The sequence below is a fragment of the Sarcophilus harrisii genome, chromosome X (assembly GCF_902635505.1).
Source record: "Sarcophilus harrisii chromosome X, mSarHar1.11, whole genome shotgun sequence".
Classification (NCBI taxonomy): Eukaryota; Metazoa; Chordata; class Mammalia; order Dasyuromorphia; family Dasyuridae; genus Sarcophilus; species Sarcophilus harrisii.
Window position 1 is genome coordinate 28,943,914 of NC_045432.1, and position 14,951 is coordinate 28,958,864.

Genomic DNA, 14,951 nt, shown 5'->3' on the forward strand with positions numbered 1-14,951 from the left:
GTGGTGCAGTGGATAGAGCACCAGCCCTGAAGTCAGGAGGACCTGAGTTCCAATCTGCCCTCAGACATTTAACACTTCCTGGCTGTGTGACCCTGGGCAAGTCACTTAACCCCAATTGCCTCAGCAAAAAGAAAAGAAAAAGAAACCCTGGATTCTCTCTTCTTGCCATTGTTGACGTGTCCTGATTCTTCATTGTCCAAAGGAGCATGGGCAAAGGCAAGCAATGCTAGGAAATGCTGAGCCTGACCAAGTTGGCAATGAAGTAATAGCAAAGACCCCCCCACTGTGTTCCTCAGTTCACGTATGCTGCCTCCTGTTTGCCAAGTTGAAGACATTTGATCCAAAGAGGTTAGCAGCCCCCAGGTCTTTCCAAGAGAGAAAAATGTTTGTCCTTCTCCTCGTGCCAGTTCTCATGTCATTATGTCAGTTCCTCACCAAATGTCCTCAGTGCTGATTTAGGGACATGGCGCCACATGGTTCTGAAGAGCAGTTAATTAAATTCAACCTTCACAGCAGTTATAGGATTTGTGTTGTCAGGCAAAACAAGAACAACCTGTGAAATTTTTTAAATGCCCCCAGAGTGAATCAGAGCAGAGGATATGGAGCTAAAGAGACCTAATTCAAAACCCTCTAGTCACAAACCCTCACTGTACCGAGGAAGAAACTGAGGCACAATAACGAGAAGAGATTTTGCCAAAGGATGCAAAGACACCAGAGCAAAGATTCTAACACGTGTCCTTTTGACTCTAAATCCAATGTTCTGTCCATAGCAGTAAGAGAAATTTCCATTGAGAGGGATGCAGGAATATCTCTAATCTCTCCTTCGTCCAAATGGAAAAATAGAAAGGAACCACGATTTTAAACTCATCACTTGCAAGAACAATGTAGATCAATATTACTATGTGGAGAAACTGCACAGTTAAGAACTATAACCCTAAATGTGAATAGACTGAGTTTTCCAATAAAAAGAAGAAATAGAGTGGATAAGAAAACAAAACCAAACAATTTGCCTCAGACAAGAACTATATTTAAAACATACAAATTGAGTGAAAATGAGGGGACAGAATCTATTATGTTTCAGATGACTAGAAATAGCAGGATTTGCCATCATGATTTCAGATAAGGTAACAATAAAAATTGATAAAGTCAAGAGAAACAGGCAGGAAGACTGTATTATGTTTAAAGGCACCATAGAATTTGAAAAATAACAAAACAAAATGTATATACACCAAATGGACAAGTAATTGAGTTCCTCAAAGACAAGCTAGAAAATTGCAGAAAAAGAAAAAGAAAAAAGACTGATAGTAACACAATGATAGCAAAAGATTTTAATATGCTTGTGTCAGAGTTGAATTAACCAACAGAAAGATAAACAAGAAGGAAAATAGAGAACTGATTGAATTTGGGGGGGTAAGTTAGACATGATTGACATATGCCAGTGCCTAAGTAGGAGTTTTTAAAACTATGTATGTTTCCCAGCATCCCGTGGTATCTTGATTTTTAAAAATGATGATAAAGGGTCATAAACAAATGTAAAAGGTAGATATGGTAAGTGTGCTTTACAGATAAGGTAACAAAAATAATAACAAACCAAATATGAACAAAAGACAAAAGTCTAACTGGATAGTAAATACTGTCATCCGGTGTAATGACTGGGTGCAAGAAGAAATCATAGAAGCAATAAACAATTAATTTAAAAGGATAATAATCAATTATAATCATCAGTCCTGAACTTAAGGTATGCAGCTAAAACAGTTCTCAGAAAAAGAAATTTTATATCTCTAAAAACATAGGAACAAAATGGAAAAAGATCACAATGAACTGAGCCTGTGATTTAAAAGACTAGAAAATATGCAAAATAGCAGTCCTAAAGCAAATCCAAAAGAAGAAAACTTGAGAATTAGAGGAGAAATAGAAAAAACTAAACATAAAAACTATACAACTAATTCATTAACTGGAGAGGCTGGGCTAAATTAGTAAAATGATTTACAGAATAAACTTTCAAATTGCGTTCTATAACTTTGGGGTATATGGTAACTCACATCAGACTAACAAAAATATTGCCTCAATAGAGGTCCCTAGGTGATCTACTTTAATGAATAGATTAAAATGGTTTATTATCATATAATTTTGTGGTACAGTGGACAGAGTGCTGGACCAGAAAGACCTGAGTTCAAATCTGGCTTTAGATACTATCTGTATGACCCTGGGCAAGTCACTTAGCCTCTGTTTGCCTCAGTTTTTTCGTTTGGGCAATGAGTATAATAATAATATTTATATCCTAGGGTTGTCTTGAGAATCGAGTGAGATACTAATTGTTATTCTGCTTGGCACAGTGCCTGGTGCATAGTAGAATAATATAAATGTTAGCTGTTATGATGATAATGAAGATGATGATGATGATATTCACTCATCCATTAAACTTATTTCTTATATACCAGCTATTAGGAAAGGATTATAATTGGTGCTAAGGATGCAAAAATGGAAAAATGATACAGGTCCTGCCTTCCAGAAGGCAGCGACCTACTGTAAAGGATACATACCCAAATAAATATTATTAGGTAGAACATGATGGAGACAATAAAATCTCAGGATCTCTGAACTGACAGAGACTTTGAAGTTCAACTAATCCCACCCATTCTTGAAGCATGAATCCTTTTGGCAACATTCCTGACAAGTGATCATCCAACCTTTGCTTGGAGGATTCCAGTAATATCACCTCCTGAAGCCATCCATTCCATTTGAGGACAGCTCTAATTGTTAAGAACTTCACTGTATAGAGCTTTTTTTTCCTTTTCCACTTTTTTTTCCTTTAGATTCAATGCAAATCAATAAACATCAAGTATCTGCCAAGATACTTGGCTGTACAGCAGATGCATCTTAAGTTCTCAAAAGCCTTGTATTCTCTTAAGTAAGCTAAACTGTTACCTTGTGTAATCTTGTTCCGACTCTTCAATGGCTTAGCCAACCCTGTTATTTTTAAGAGCTAATGTTAAAATTCAGCTCAGCATGGCTGAATTATCACCAACTCCCAATCTGTGTGGTCCACGATAATGTTTTGTTGTCATGTGAGGGAGATGTGACGTTCCAGACGCTCGACTGTATCCTAAAACAGGGACAAACTTACTTCTGAGAAATAGCTGAATTATTTTCTCTAATGTTTTCCTCACACACTCATGCTCATGCATATACTTAACATGTACACGCACACATTGCTTCCCCTTCCCACCTGCCTTCCTAGAACACCTTCAAATAGCATTTAGGGAACAAAAGCGATTAGCCACAACCTAATGGAGCAGAGATATTTAGCCTAGAAAACAGAAGGCTTATAGAGGGGCCATATCTTCAAGTATATAAAGGGTTGTCATGTGAAAAAGAATGATTCACCTTGTTCTACGTGACCCCAGAGGGAAGAAACGGGGACAATGTGTGGGAGCTGCCTTTGAGGCACATTTAGGTTTGATATCAAGAAAAACTTCCTACCAATGAGATCTGTCTCAAAGAAGGAAGGACGGCCCAGGAACCTCACATATAAGGTCTCTAGGCAAAGGCTATGTGACTACTTTTCCAGGATGTTGCAGAGAGGATTGTTTTCCACATATGGGTTGGATGAGATGGCTACTCAAACTCTGAAATTCTGAGTTTGTTTCTCCTCTGATGAGGGATATCAAGGCTCCCAGAAATAGTCGTTCCACACAATGCCTTAGATATTCATCCACTGGTGAACAAACCCCTCTTCCCCTTACCAAAATGTTCCCTAATGTGTGACATCCATCTTCTTGACTACAGCAGAAGTCCATTACTTCTTCTGACTTGCCTGACAGCTTGTCACTTTTGATAAGTGATAAAAAAAATATTTCATCCTTCCATACTGGGGAAACGAGACAGATTCTTTTTTCTTTGAAACTAAGTACTCAGCTCCTACACACCAAATGAGTAATGTGAGTGGGTAATGATAATGGCTTAGCTTTATGGAGCACCTTTCATCCAAAACACACCAGTGCACCTTGAGAAGTGCGGAAAGAAATTGGTCTACCTGTCTCAATCAGAATCACTTAGAACACAGAGTGGCAGGTTAATCCCCCCCTCTTTTATGGCTTGGGAAATCAAGACACAGATCACCAAGGTTACTAATTTTTCCATTGCTCTATGCCCCTAGCTAGTTCATGACATTAAGAATAACTGTGGGAACAACAGAGAAGTCATTTGTCCCATTTCTTTGAGACTTTGTTCTCTCTAGAGAGAAACTGAGTGGTAAAGAGTTAATTCATCAGAAAAATTAATCCCTAGTCCGATTTTCTTGTGCAGCAAAATAACTGTATGGACATGTATACATATATTATATTTAACATATACTTTAACATATTTAACATATATTGGTCTAACTGCCATCTAGGGGAGGGGGTGGGGGGAAGGAGGGGAAAAGTTGAAACAGAAGGTTTTGCAAGGGTCAATGCTGAAAAATTACCCATGCATATATCTTGTAAATAAAAAGCTATAATAAAAAATTAAAGATTAACTAAAGAAATAAGGATATTTAAATGTCACCTGAAAAAGAAAAAAAAATTAATCCCCATCAAAGGAAATGTGTTATTCCTCCCAAGTAATAAGGTTTCAAAGAATCACCCAATCTCAGGATGGGAAGGAACCTCAGAGGCCCCTTAGTCTAACCCAGAACTGAACAAGAGCCTTCTCTGCCAGTTGTTATCCAACTTAAACCCCTCACTAGCCCCCAAGGCAGCCCATTCCATTTCTGGACAGCTTCAATCTTTGGAGTGTTTTCCCTCTCATCAAGCCCAAATTTGTCTCAGAAATGTATACCTACTGCTCCTAATTCTATCCTCTGGGGGTAACTGAAACTCCTCTTCTCTGTTAGTGTTTCAAATGCCTTAAAGCAGTTGATACATTTCCCCACACACACATTTTCTCTTTTCTTAGTGAAACATCCCCAGTTCCTTTACCTGATTCTCAAGTGACAACCTCCACTTGTCTAGCAGTCCTGATCATCTGCCTCTAGAGAAATCCTTGCTTTTCTATTTCCTCCCTAAGATACAGTCTGACCAGAACAGAGGACTGTCACCATTCTCATTTGGGACCTTCTACCTTTCCTATTGGACTCTAACTTCATATTAATGTTTTAGTCTGCCTTTTTACACCGTTATCTCATATTGAGCTTGCAGTCCACTAAGACCTCTGGACTTTGCTCACCTTAATTACTGTCTAGATATATCTTCCCAGACTTTATGTGGTTGGATTTTTTTAGGTCACATGTAGGACTTTATGTCTAGCTTATCTTTCTAGGCTCTTCAGATCTTTCGAGAGGCAGGGGAATCCTGATTCAGTCCTCCATCTTAGTATCTATGTCTCCCAACTTCTAGTAATCCACAAATCTCATAAACATTCAATTTATGCTATCGTCTTAATCGTTTATAAAGAATGTTGGACAGGACAAGACCCACCACCCTAAAAAAAGTAGCACTGGTTTATTAATGACGGCCATTTGACACTATCTTCTTCCCGACTCTGAACCCACCCAACATACAACCCACATCTCTCTATCTTTTCCACAAGAATAGCAAAAGAGCAGTCGTCAAATGTTTAACTAAACCCAAGATAAGCTATATTTAATGCATCTCTTGATTCTGAAAAGGTAGTAACCTAATCAAAAAAAGGAAATCTTGTTGTTAATCCAGCATTCCCTGATCTTGATGCAGCCATGTTTTCCAGCTGTATCTGATTATTGTTTCCTTTTTCTAGATATGTACTAAGCATCCCTTTAGTAATACATTCAAATTTGAAGTTAAGTTCACTGGCCTATAGCTTGCAGACTCCTCTTTTTTCTGAAAATCAGGACGTTTGCCTTTTATCATTTCCTCATTCATATCGGGGCTTCGCCTAGTTTAAATTACAATTCTCAGAAGGATCTTATGCAGAGATTCATAGTGTGAATTTCAGGCATGGGGCTAGGGAAGCCATTGTCTAATTATATAATGTAGGTGGCCACCTACTCTGCCTGCCTATGAGATCATAGAAAAGTATGTCACACTTTTCAATGAAAAGACCTAGAAAATCCCAAGAAGCAGTTGCTGATTCTAGCAGTATAGACCATGTGTAATTATTCAGACAGGTTGCACAGTGAATAGAGTGCTGGACTTGCAATCACAAAGACTTCTCTTCCTGATTTCAAATCTGGCCTCAGACACTTACTATCCTGGGCAAATCATTTAAACCTGTTTGCCTCAGTTTCCTCATATGTAAAATGAGCTGAAGAAAAAAAAAGGCAAACAAATGGGGTCACTAAGAGTCAGGCACAACTGAAAAATGACTGAACAGCAAATTATTTAAAATGGAATTTCTCCAAATAAACCAGAATTAGTCAAACTTCTAGTAACCTATTCATACCACTATATAAAAAAGACAGTATTGCTGCACTATTTAAATGTTCTTTCTGCCTCTCTCTCCCTTTCTTTTCCCTCTTTCCCTCTCACCTCTCCTTTCCCTTCCATTTCTCTTTTTTTCTCTTCCCCTCCCCTCACTCAGGTCCAAGTACAAGGAATGACTGGAAATATCCAATTCGATACTTATGGACGTCGTACAAATTATACAATTGATGTGTATGAAATGAAAGTCACTGGCTCTCGAAAAGTAAGTAAATGAGCTATAAAGTCACCAAAGAAAATGGGCCACATGTTAATTCTGATGCACAAAGACAAACATAATAGAACACCATGGGGAGCAAGACTATTATCCAAGTGATATTTCCACATATTTGGAGAAGGAATTATTTTCCCCTCAAGATCATCCCTACCCAAGCACAGCAAAGTAATAGGTTTAAGAGTGCATGGGCTGTTATGAGACAATTGAAAATGAGATGTTCTCTCAATATTGCAAAATATGCCTCTGGATCTTTTTATCCTTGTCAAATCCCCATTGGGAATTGGGGGCCCTGAGAACTTCAGAACCAAGGGAAGTACCTCTCCATTGAGGTGAATTCTATGACTACCAATAGACATAGAATGTCCAAGCTGGTTGGGTCATTTGAACGCGGAATACAGAATATCGGAGCCAGGAGAACATAGAACATCGAACGCCAGAGCCAAAAGAACAGAGAATACTAAGCTGGGCAGGGCCCACAAAACTACTTCCAGTAAACATCTCATTTGACAGTTGATTTGTCTCTACTCTGGCCCCTTAACTCTCACCACATTTCTTAACTGAACAGGGGGTAGACATTAAACATCCTCTTGCATACACATCAGCAGGGTTATTAAGCACTAAGTACCATACCTTGTGTCATTTCTATAGGAAGCCCACTGCTTCCTTGGACTTCCTATAGAAGACCTCCTCGCAGTTCCTGGATAAGAGAGTCATAGAAAGAACAGGAAAAAAAAGAAAAGTGCTCTTCACACTTCAGCAAGACAAATTATTTCACAAAATATAGGTGTGAAAATACCCAGAATGAGGAGATACCACACCTTTGTGTGTGGCGGGGGAGGGCAAGGAGGGCAGAGACCAAACACATCTATCCTGTTGGTAAAATCCAATCAACTTTTTTTTATTTATATGGCTTTACTGCAGCCATGGAATTCTATCCATCACTTACAGAGTGATAAAGAAGTAAGCAAGTAACATGTCTGATCTTTGCAGGCTGGCTATTGGAATGAATATGAAAGATTTGTCCCTTTCCTGGATCAGCAAGTCAGCAATGACAGTTCATCCTCTGAAAATAGGACTATAGTGGTGACTACCATTCTGGTAAGTTCTTGAGAGAAGGGGTGTTTTTCTTTCTAGCAAAATCAAATGATTGTTTAAAAACTTTTCATAAAGTGGCTCTAGGTCAAGGAGAACACCCCGCTCCAACTCACTGCGATCCCTCCCTACTCCAATGGAGAAGAGAGCTCCCCAATGTGAAGATTCCCTCTATTGCTACTCATCCTCCTCTTGTCTATCTTCCCATCGATCCTCCAAAAGGGGTCTACTCTAGCTGCTGGGGGTCTATCTACAAGTCTGTTGACATTACATATCTACCAGTGGAGGTTGGCTTCTCTCTCAATAAATGATGAGGATGATAATTGTTGGCATGTCTATGGTACTTTAAGCATCTGCAAAGCACTTATTAGCAATACATCATTTGAGTCTCAACAACAACTCTGTGAGGGTAGGTACTTTGCTATTATTATGCCCATTTTCCAACTGCAGAAACTGAGACTCATAGAGATGAAGGGATTTGCCCATAGTCACACAACTAAAAGTTTTTAGAGACTAGAACTTGGGTCTTCCTGACTTTATCCACTCAGTCATGTCGCCCATCTCCTCAGCTGGTCCTGTATTTATTTGATAGTATATTTTATAAAAAATGGTTCTATAACCCTGGCTAAACCTCTTAATCTTTTGGTACTCTGGGAAAATCTTGAAGATTATAAATTGGAGAGAAGCTGCAATGGTAGAAGAAATTTCCTCACTTGGGAGTTCCCTATACCAATGAAAACACAGTTCTAATCCCTTTCTCTAATATCCATCTCATTGCTTTTAACCCACTGAGATTATGAGTTTGCATGTGGATCAGGGCTTCATTTCATTGACTTCTTTCTGCCAGTGCCGATCAGCAAACGTCCAACAACTAACTCCCAGAGCTGTTTTGAGGCACCAGGAGGGAGGTGACTTCCAGGGGTGAAACAGATCGGGCCCTTGAACCCAGGGCTTCCTGGCTCTTACACTCACTCTCTGCTCATTACACTGTGCTGCCTCTTGGTATGTTTAAAATGTCAAAATAATGACTAGGAGGTCCCATCTACCTATTGTGACCTCACCTTAAAGTTCAATTAAATCTTTTCTTTTTGAGAAGCAGCATGTTCTTAGAGGAAAGGCCCTGGGTGTAAAGAAAACAAATCTGGATTCTAAGCCCAGGTCTGCTACTTCCTAAGTTTGGGCTCTTGGGAAAGTCCCTTAACTACGCCTCCCCCCATAGTTTTCCCCTCTGTTGAATGGGGAGAATAATTTCTTCCTTGCCTTCTCCCAGGGTTAAAACAACATGAAAACTTTAAAAAAAAACCTGCTTCCCATATGTCAAGTGTGATTATTCATTCGATGACTGCTCTAAAAGGATTCCACAAGGGCTTTTCAAAAATCCATTTGGTCCATTTGTAGGGAACAGAAGACAAATCGATTTCATAGAGCTTGAGGAAGATTACAGAGTTCAGGCAAAACTCATTTATTTAGACCCCACTAATGCCAAATTGGGGAACCTTCCTGGGGACAAGGGCAGACAGGACTAGAGCTAGGTTAGAGTTCTCCTCTGGACTTTTTTGGGGGGAAAAATCCTAATCCGTTAATAAACTATTAATTTACAAGCTAATCGGAAGTCACCACATCATCCTTGTCGATTTCTTAAAGCAGCTCTGAGGACTTTTACTCACACTGTTTTGACCATGTCTAGTAACCGGGAGCATTCAGATTCATTCGAATTTTATTTTCTTCCAAATAATCCTATAATCCAGACTTTCTGCCAGTTTCAGCTGACTTTCTCCCCAGATAGCATGGATTAGTGAGTGCCAATTGACTTTCTTCTTCCACCTCAGAAAGTCCCTTTTTTTTTCTTGGCCTTACAAATCCCTGAGCCATCAAGGGCTATTAGCCTCTGCATGACTGAGGGCTATACATGTGGACAGTTGGTCCAGCTCCAGGATTCCACATGTAGAAATCTCCTCTATGGATTTTTAAGCTTTTACAGAGCAGCTGCTGAGTGCCTGGAATAATGGTCCAATCCAGTGAATTGTAGTTTAAAGGACTTTTACCTATGGATTCAATGTAATGACAGCCACACGAGTGCTAAGCTTCTCAGCTATAAACTAAGGAAGCCCATACTTCCAGATTAGGTGCTTCTCTCGCTTAGGATCGTTTGCTTGAGTTAACTTTTGATCTTCATTTTGATCCCAAAGGAATCTCCCTATGTCATGTACAAGAAGAACCATGAGCAATTAGAAGGTAATGAGCGCTATGAAGGCTATTGCGTTGACTTAGCCTATGAAATAGCCAAGCATGTGAGGATCAAATACAAGCTGTCCATTGTTGGAGATGGGAAATATGGCGCAAGGGATCCTGAGACAAAAATATGGAACGGCATGGTTGGGGAGCTTGTCTATGGGGTAAGTTTCCATTCAACTTTCTTCCCCCTGCTTTTCATTTCAACCAATTAAATTCAACAGGCATTTGTAAAAGTCTATTGTGTGCCTTAATAATACAACAAAACAGTTCCTGACCTTAAAGAGCTTACTTTTTATTTAGGGGAAAGGGAAAGGGGAAAGAACAAGTGTTGCCTAGAGAAGCAAATGGAAGATATGTACAAAGTTGCTAAGAAGCAAGTGGAAGATAGTTAACCTGTACTGAATTACTTGTTGTCTAGGGGAGGGCAAGGGAAGGAGAGAGAAAAATATGGAACACAAGAGTTTGCAAGGGTGAATGTTACAAACTATCTTTGCATGTATTTTGAAAAATAAAAATAAAAAATAAAATTCAAAAAAATTTTTGAAAAAAAATTTTCAAAATGAAAAAAAAAAAAACATGTGAAGGGGTGGATCTAATCATTCTAAAGCAGGGTTCCTCAAACTACGGCCCACAAGCCAGATGCAGCAGTTGAGAACGTTTATCCCCCTCTCCCAGGGCTATGAAGTTTCTTTATTTAAAGGTCCGCAAAACAAAGTTTTTGTTTTTACTATAATCCGGTCTTCAAACAGTCTGAGGGACAGTGAACTGGCCCCCTATTTTAAAAGTTTGAGGACCCCTGTTCTAAGGGATAAAAAATAGACATCTTGCAGGTAGTACTTGAGCTAAATCTTGGAGGAAGCTAGGGATTCTACAAGCTGGTGGGGAGAAAAACCTTCCCAGCCATAGGGAATATAGAATTGAAAAGACATGGAGGCCAGAAATGGAAGGTCACACACTTGCCAGTTCGGCTATAAAATAACATACGTTACTGGGAGAAGCTGAGTTGAAATCCCACCGATATCACTATCAATGTGACCTTAAACAAGTCATTAGATTTCTCTGGGTCTCAATGGTCTGTAAAATGAGTCAGCTGGACTGGATGACATTTTTTAAATTAAAGCTTTTTATTTACAAAGCATAAGTATGGGTAATTTTTTAACACTGACCCTTGCAAAACTTTCTGTTCCAAATTTTCCCCTCCTTCCCCTCACCCCTCCCCTATTGGCAGGTAGTCCAATACATGTTAAATATGCTAAATCCTACATGTGTATACATATTTATACAGTTATCTTGCTGCACGAGAAAAATCAGATCAAGAAGGAAGAAAAAGAAAAGCTGAGAAAGAAAACAAAATGCAAGCAAACAACAACAGAGAGAGTGAGAATGCTATGTTGTGGTCCACACTCAGTTCCTATAGTCCTCTCTCTGGGTGTCGATGGCTCTCTTCATCACTGAACAAGTGGAATTGGTTTGAATCATCTCATTGTTGAAGAGAGCCGCCTCCATCAGAATTGATCATCATTATAATCTTGTTGTTGCCGTGTACAATGATCTCCTGGGTTCTGCTCATCTCACTTCACGTCACTTCATGTAGGGCTCTCCAGGCCTCTCTGAAATCATCCTGCTGGTTGTTTCTTACAGAACAATAATATTCCATCACATTCATATAATGTAACTTAGTCAGCCATTCCCCAACTGATGGACACCCATTGAGTTTCCAGTTTCTGGTCACTACAAAAAGATCTGCCACAAACATTTTTGCACATGTGGGTCCCTTTCCCTCCTTTCAGATCTCCTTGGGATATAAGTCCAGTAGAAACACTGCTGGGTCAAAGGGTATGCATAGTTTGATAGCCCCTTTGAGCATAGTTCCAAATTGTTCTACAGAATGGTTAGATCCATTCACAGTACCACCAAAAATGTATCAGTGTCGACCAGATGACTTTTAAGGTCCCTTCTATCTCAACATCCCCAGGATTTATGATCCTATGATTTTACCATTCAATCAATCAACAAACATTTATGTGCTGGGAACTGTGCTAAGTGCTGGGAATTCAAAACCAAAAGTCGAAAATGACCCTCAGGAGGTTTCCGTTCTATGAATGGAGAGCATCCAGGAATTGTAGCTGTAGTCTGATTAGGATACATTAGGATACAGTCTAGGGGGTCCCGGGGACGGTGAATAGAGTCATTGAGATAAGACTCAAGTCCTCTCCAATAACAGTGCTAATGTTGATTTGATGATAATTCCCTGAGCAAGAGGTGAAAAATGAACAGGATCTCTAGAGGTCTGGATCTGGAACAAGAGGGCAAATGGCAGGACTCCCAGGCTGACCAGACTCTGGCAACCCAGTGGACGCATGCATGGGACAATGCACGTCCATTTGGTGGGGGGCATTTCACCTCCTTTCTCCCTGCTCCAAAGTCTGCCCAGTCTTTCCTGGCACTTTTGGAGCATCCATCTGGTCCTTACTGGGTTCTATAAAAAAGCTTTATGGGGCACCCAGTGGATCTCTCTGGCAGAAAGGAAGTTCGATTCAAGGCCAGGTCTAATTTCATGTGTTCTCCAAGTCGATAATAATCTTCTAAAGCATCCTGAGGCCCTGAGAGATTGAGTAACTTGCCTAGCATTTGTCAGAAGAAGGATTTGAACCCAAGTCTTTGAATCCCCCCAGAGAAGGGCCAGGTTATTGCAGACAAACTAACTTGCTAATGGGCTGCCAGTCCCTAAATAATTGAAGCATTTGGCCATAAGAGCCTGGGTTCCTATAGCGCTTACAGAAGGTGAGGTCATAGGATCTGTGCTTCATGTAGAGCTGAAAGGAACCTGAGAGTTCTGGATGCTCTGACCCCTTCATTTCCAGAGGAGGAAACTCTGGCTCATTGAACTTGAGTGACTTGGCTAAGGTCACCCAGTAAGTAGCAGAGCCAGTACTGGAACCCAGGTTTCAAGATGCCAAATTCAAGAGTTTTCCTCTGCACCACATATTCCTCAAAGATCAAATGTTCCCCCCCTCCTCTCTGAGCTTTTCCTTTGGGAGCATCACACTGTAGAAATAGGGGGCAGGTATGGGAGGGGGAGGGGGAGCCCTAGAGAGACATAGGGAAGAGGGGAGATGATGTACATTTTCACTCTTGGGACTCTTAGTTCCACTCATAGACAAGTCACTTGAGAATAAGACAGGTAGGGACACCCCCACTGGCATAATTTCCAGAATAGAGAGAGGAAGAGAGAACATGTGTGGGAGGGAAGTAGTCACCTTGCTGACATGAGCATGACACTTGGATTTCGGGAGGCCTCTGTGTCGTGCCCTGTCCTGTCCCACCCCCACAGGGGCAGCCTGCCAACCAACAGCTCCTTAGTGGTAGTCTGAGCAGGAGATGAAGTAGGCCCAGGCCACCATTTTGGATGGGCCTTTGGAGACATCGAGACAGCCCGTGCCAGAGGCCCTGGAGGACCAGGATTCCCGACTCTGGGCCTGTGTGATTAGGGCTTTGGCCACATTTACTAAGCACCAACTATGCTGGAGACTGGCTCTCAAAATCTAAACCATTGTCCAATGTTCCTGTCTGACTCGGGGCCTTGATCGTCCCCCCAGAAATGAGGGGGCTGGACTCAGAGTATAGGGGAAAGAGTCCTGGCTCTGCAGTCAAGAGATTGAGGTTTTAATCCTACCTGCTACATTTCTCACCTGTATGACTTCAAGCAAGTCACTTAAACTCCCTGAGCCCCAAGGAGCTCCACGAACCATGCATTGCACACAGTAGGCATTTGATAAATGTTAATTGAATTAAAACATAAAGTACAATAGAAACATTGTGTTAAACTCCCTGGGGCTCAATTTTCTGAGGTCCATTCCCATTTAAATTCATGATCTTGGGATCCAATGTATGATGTTGGCCAAATTTTGTTTGTCCTTACCTCAGTTTCCTCCTCTGTAAAATGAAGGAGTTGGACTAGAGGCCTGGGGCGGGGGGAGGCTCTAGATGTTTGGTCCTAATAATATTGGGTCGTCTTTAAAGTTCTGTCCAGATCTAAATCCTACAGTCCTCTGAGTAGAACCAGATTGTGCCCTGAGGAAAGGAGTCTGCAAAGAGGCAGAGGTCAATCTAATAGCAAAGACCAAGGTGCAGGCAGGAGGTGAACCCCAGAGAACCGAAGCAGCTTTGGAATGAGGGAGCCAAGTACAGCAGGGGCAATCTGTCCAGCGCCCAACATCCGCAATCCCATTTGGGGATTGGCCAAGAGCCTCGCCTTCAGCTTGGCTGCGCCATCTGTCCCATACGATGGAGGATACCAAGGACACCAGTGACAGAGTGCAGACTGGAAGAAAGCTTTTAAAGAGGGCTCATTGTCTGTGCTAGTGAAGCAGTGAGAAGGAGTGATTCCAAGGGGATTGAATTTGCCTTCCAAAAGGGTTTCATCTTTTCCAAAGAAATTATAGTCAAAGTTGATATTTGGGGCACTCGGGAGTTATTTTAAAAAAAACAAATGTCAGCGCCACCCAATGGGCCCCATTATGTAAACTCTTCAGAACGTTATGGCCTTAGAAACGGCCACCTGCTTTCGGCAGCTTGTGTTGGGAATTGGCTCATAATTATCTGCCTCCACCACCACATAGGCTCTGTCCCAGCCCTTCTGGACCACCAGTTTCTCTGGCTCTCCATACTGTACATGTTCTCAGGAGAACAGCAAGGTTGAAAGACTTCATGCTGGCAGAAACCTCAAAGGTCATGTAGTCCGGCCCCCTTATTTACCAAATGGGGAAACTGAGACGTGAAATAACTTACCCATGATGGCAGAGTGGGGACTGGAACCTCTGGTCCAGGATTCTTCATTAGGTACCATGCTAGAACAGCTTATGAAGCAGGGAAAGAAGGTAGACAGCAATAGTTGTAGCCTCTGCCTTCCCACCTTGCCTGGCAAAATTGGTGAGATGCCCACAGTGGTTTTGTAAAGTGGAATA

General features: G+C 41.0%; 1 protein-coding gene across 5 annotated transcripts in view; it reads left to right on the forward strand.

Annotated features, from left to right (window-relative positions):
• The window catches only part of GRIA3 (glutamate ionotropic receptor AMPA type subunit 3), a 274,208-nt gene that overhangs the window by 174,602 nt on the left and 84,655 nt on the right, over positions 1–14,951 (forward strand). For all 5 annotated transcript variants that reach the window (XR_004230616.1, XM_031944843.1, XM_003774737.3 and 2 more), the window contains exons 8-10: positions 6,541–6,645; positions 7,648–7,755; positions 9,939–10,145. Coding sequence is in view for 4 of the 5 variants with exons in the window: in XM_031944843.1 (XP_031800703.1) it covers positions 6,541–6,645; positions 7,648–7,755; positions 9,939–10,145 (420 nt within the window). In the remaining variant the exon portion in view is untranslated. The remainder of the gene's footprint in view (positions 1–6,540; positions 6,646–7,647; positions 7,756–9,938; positions 10,146–14,951) is intronic.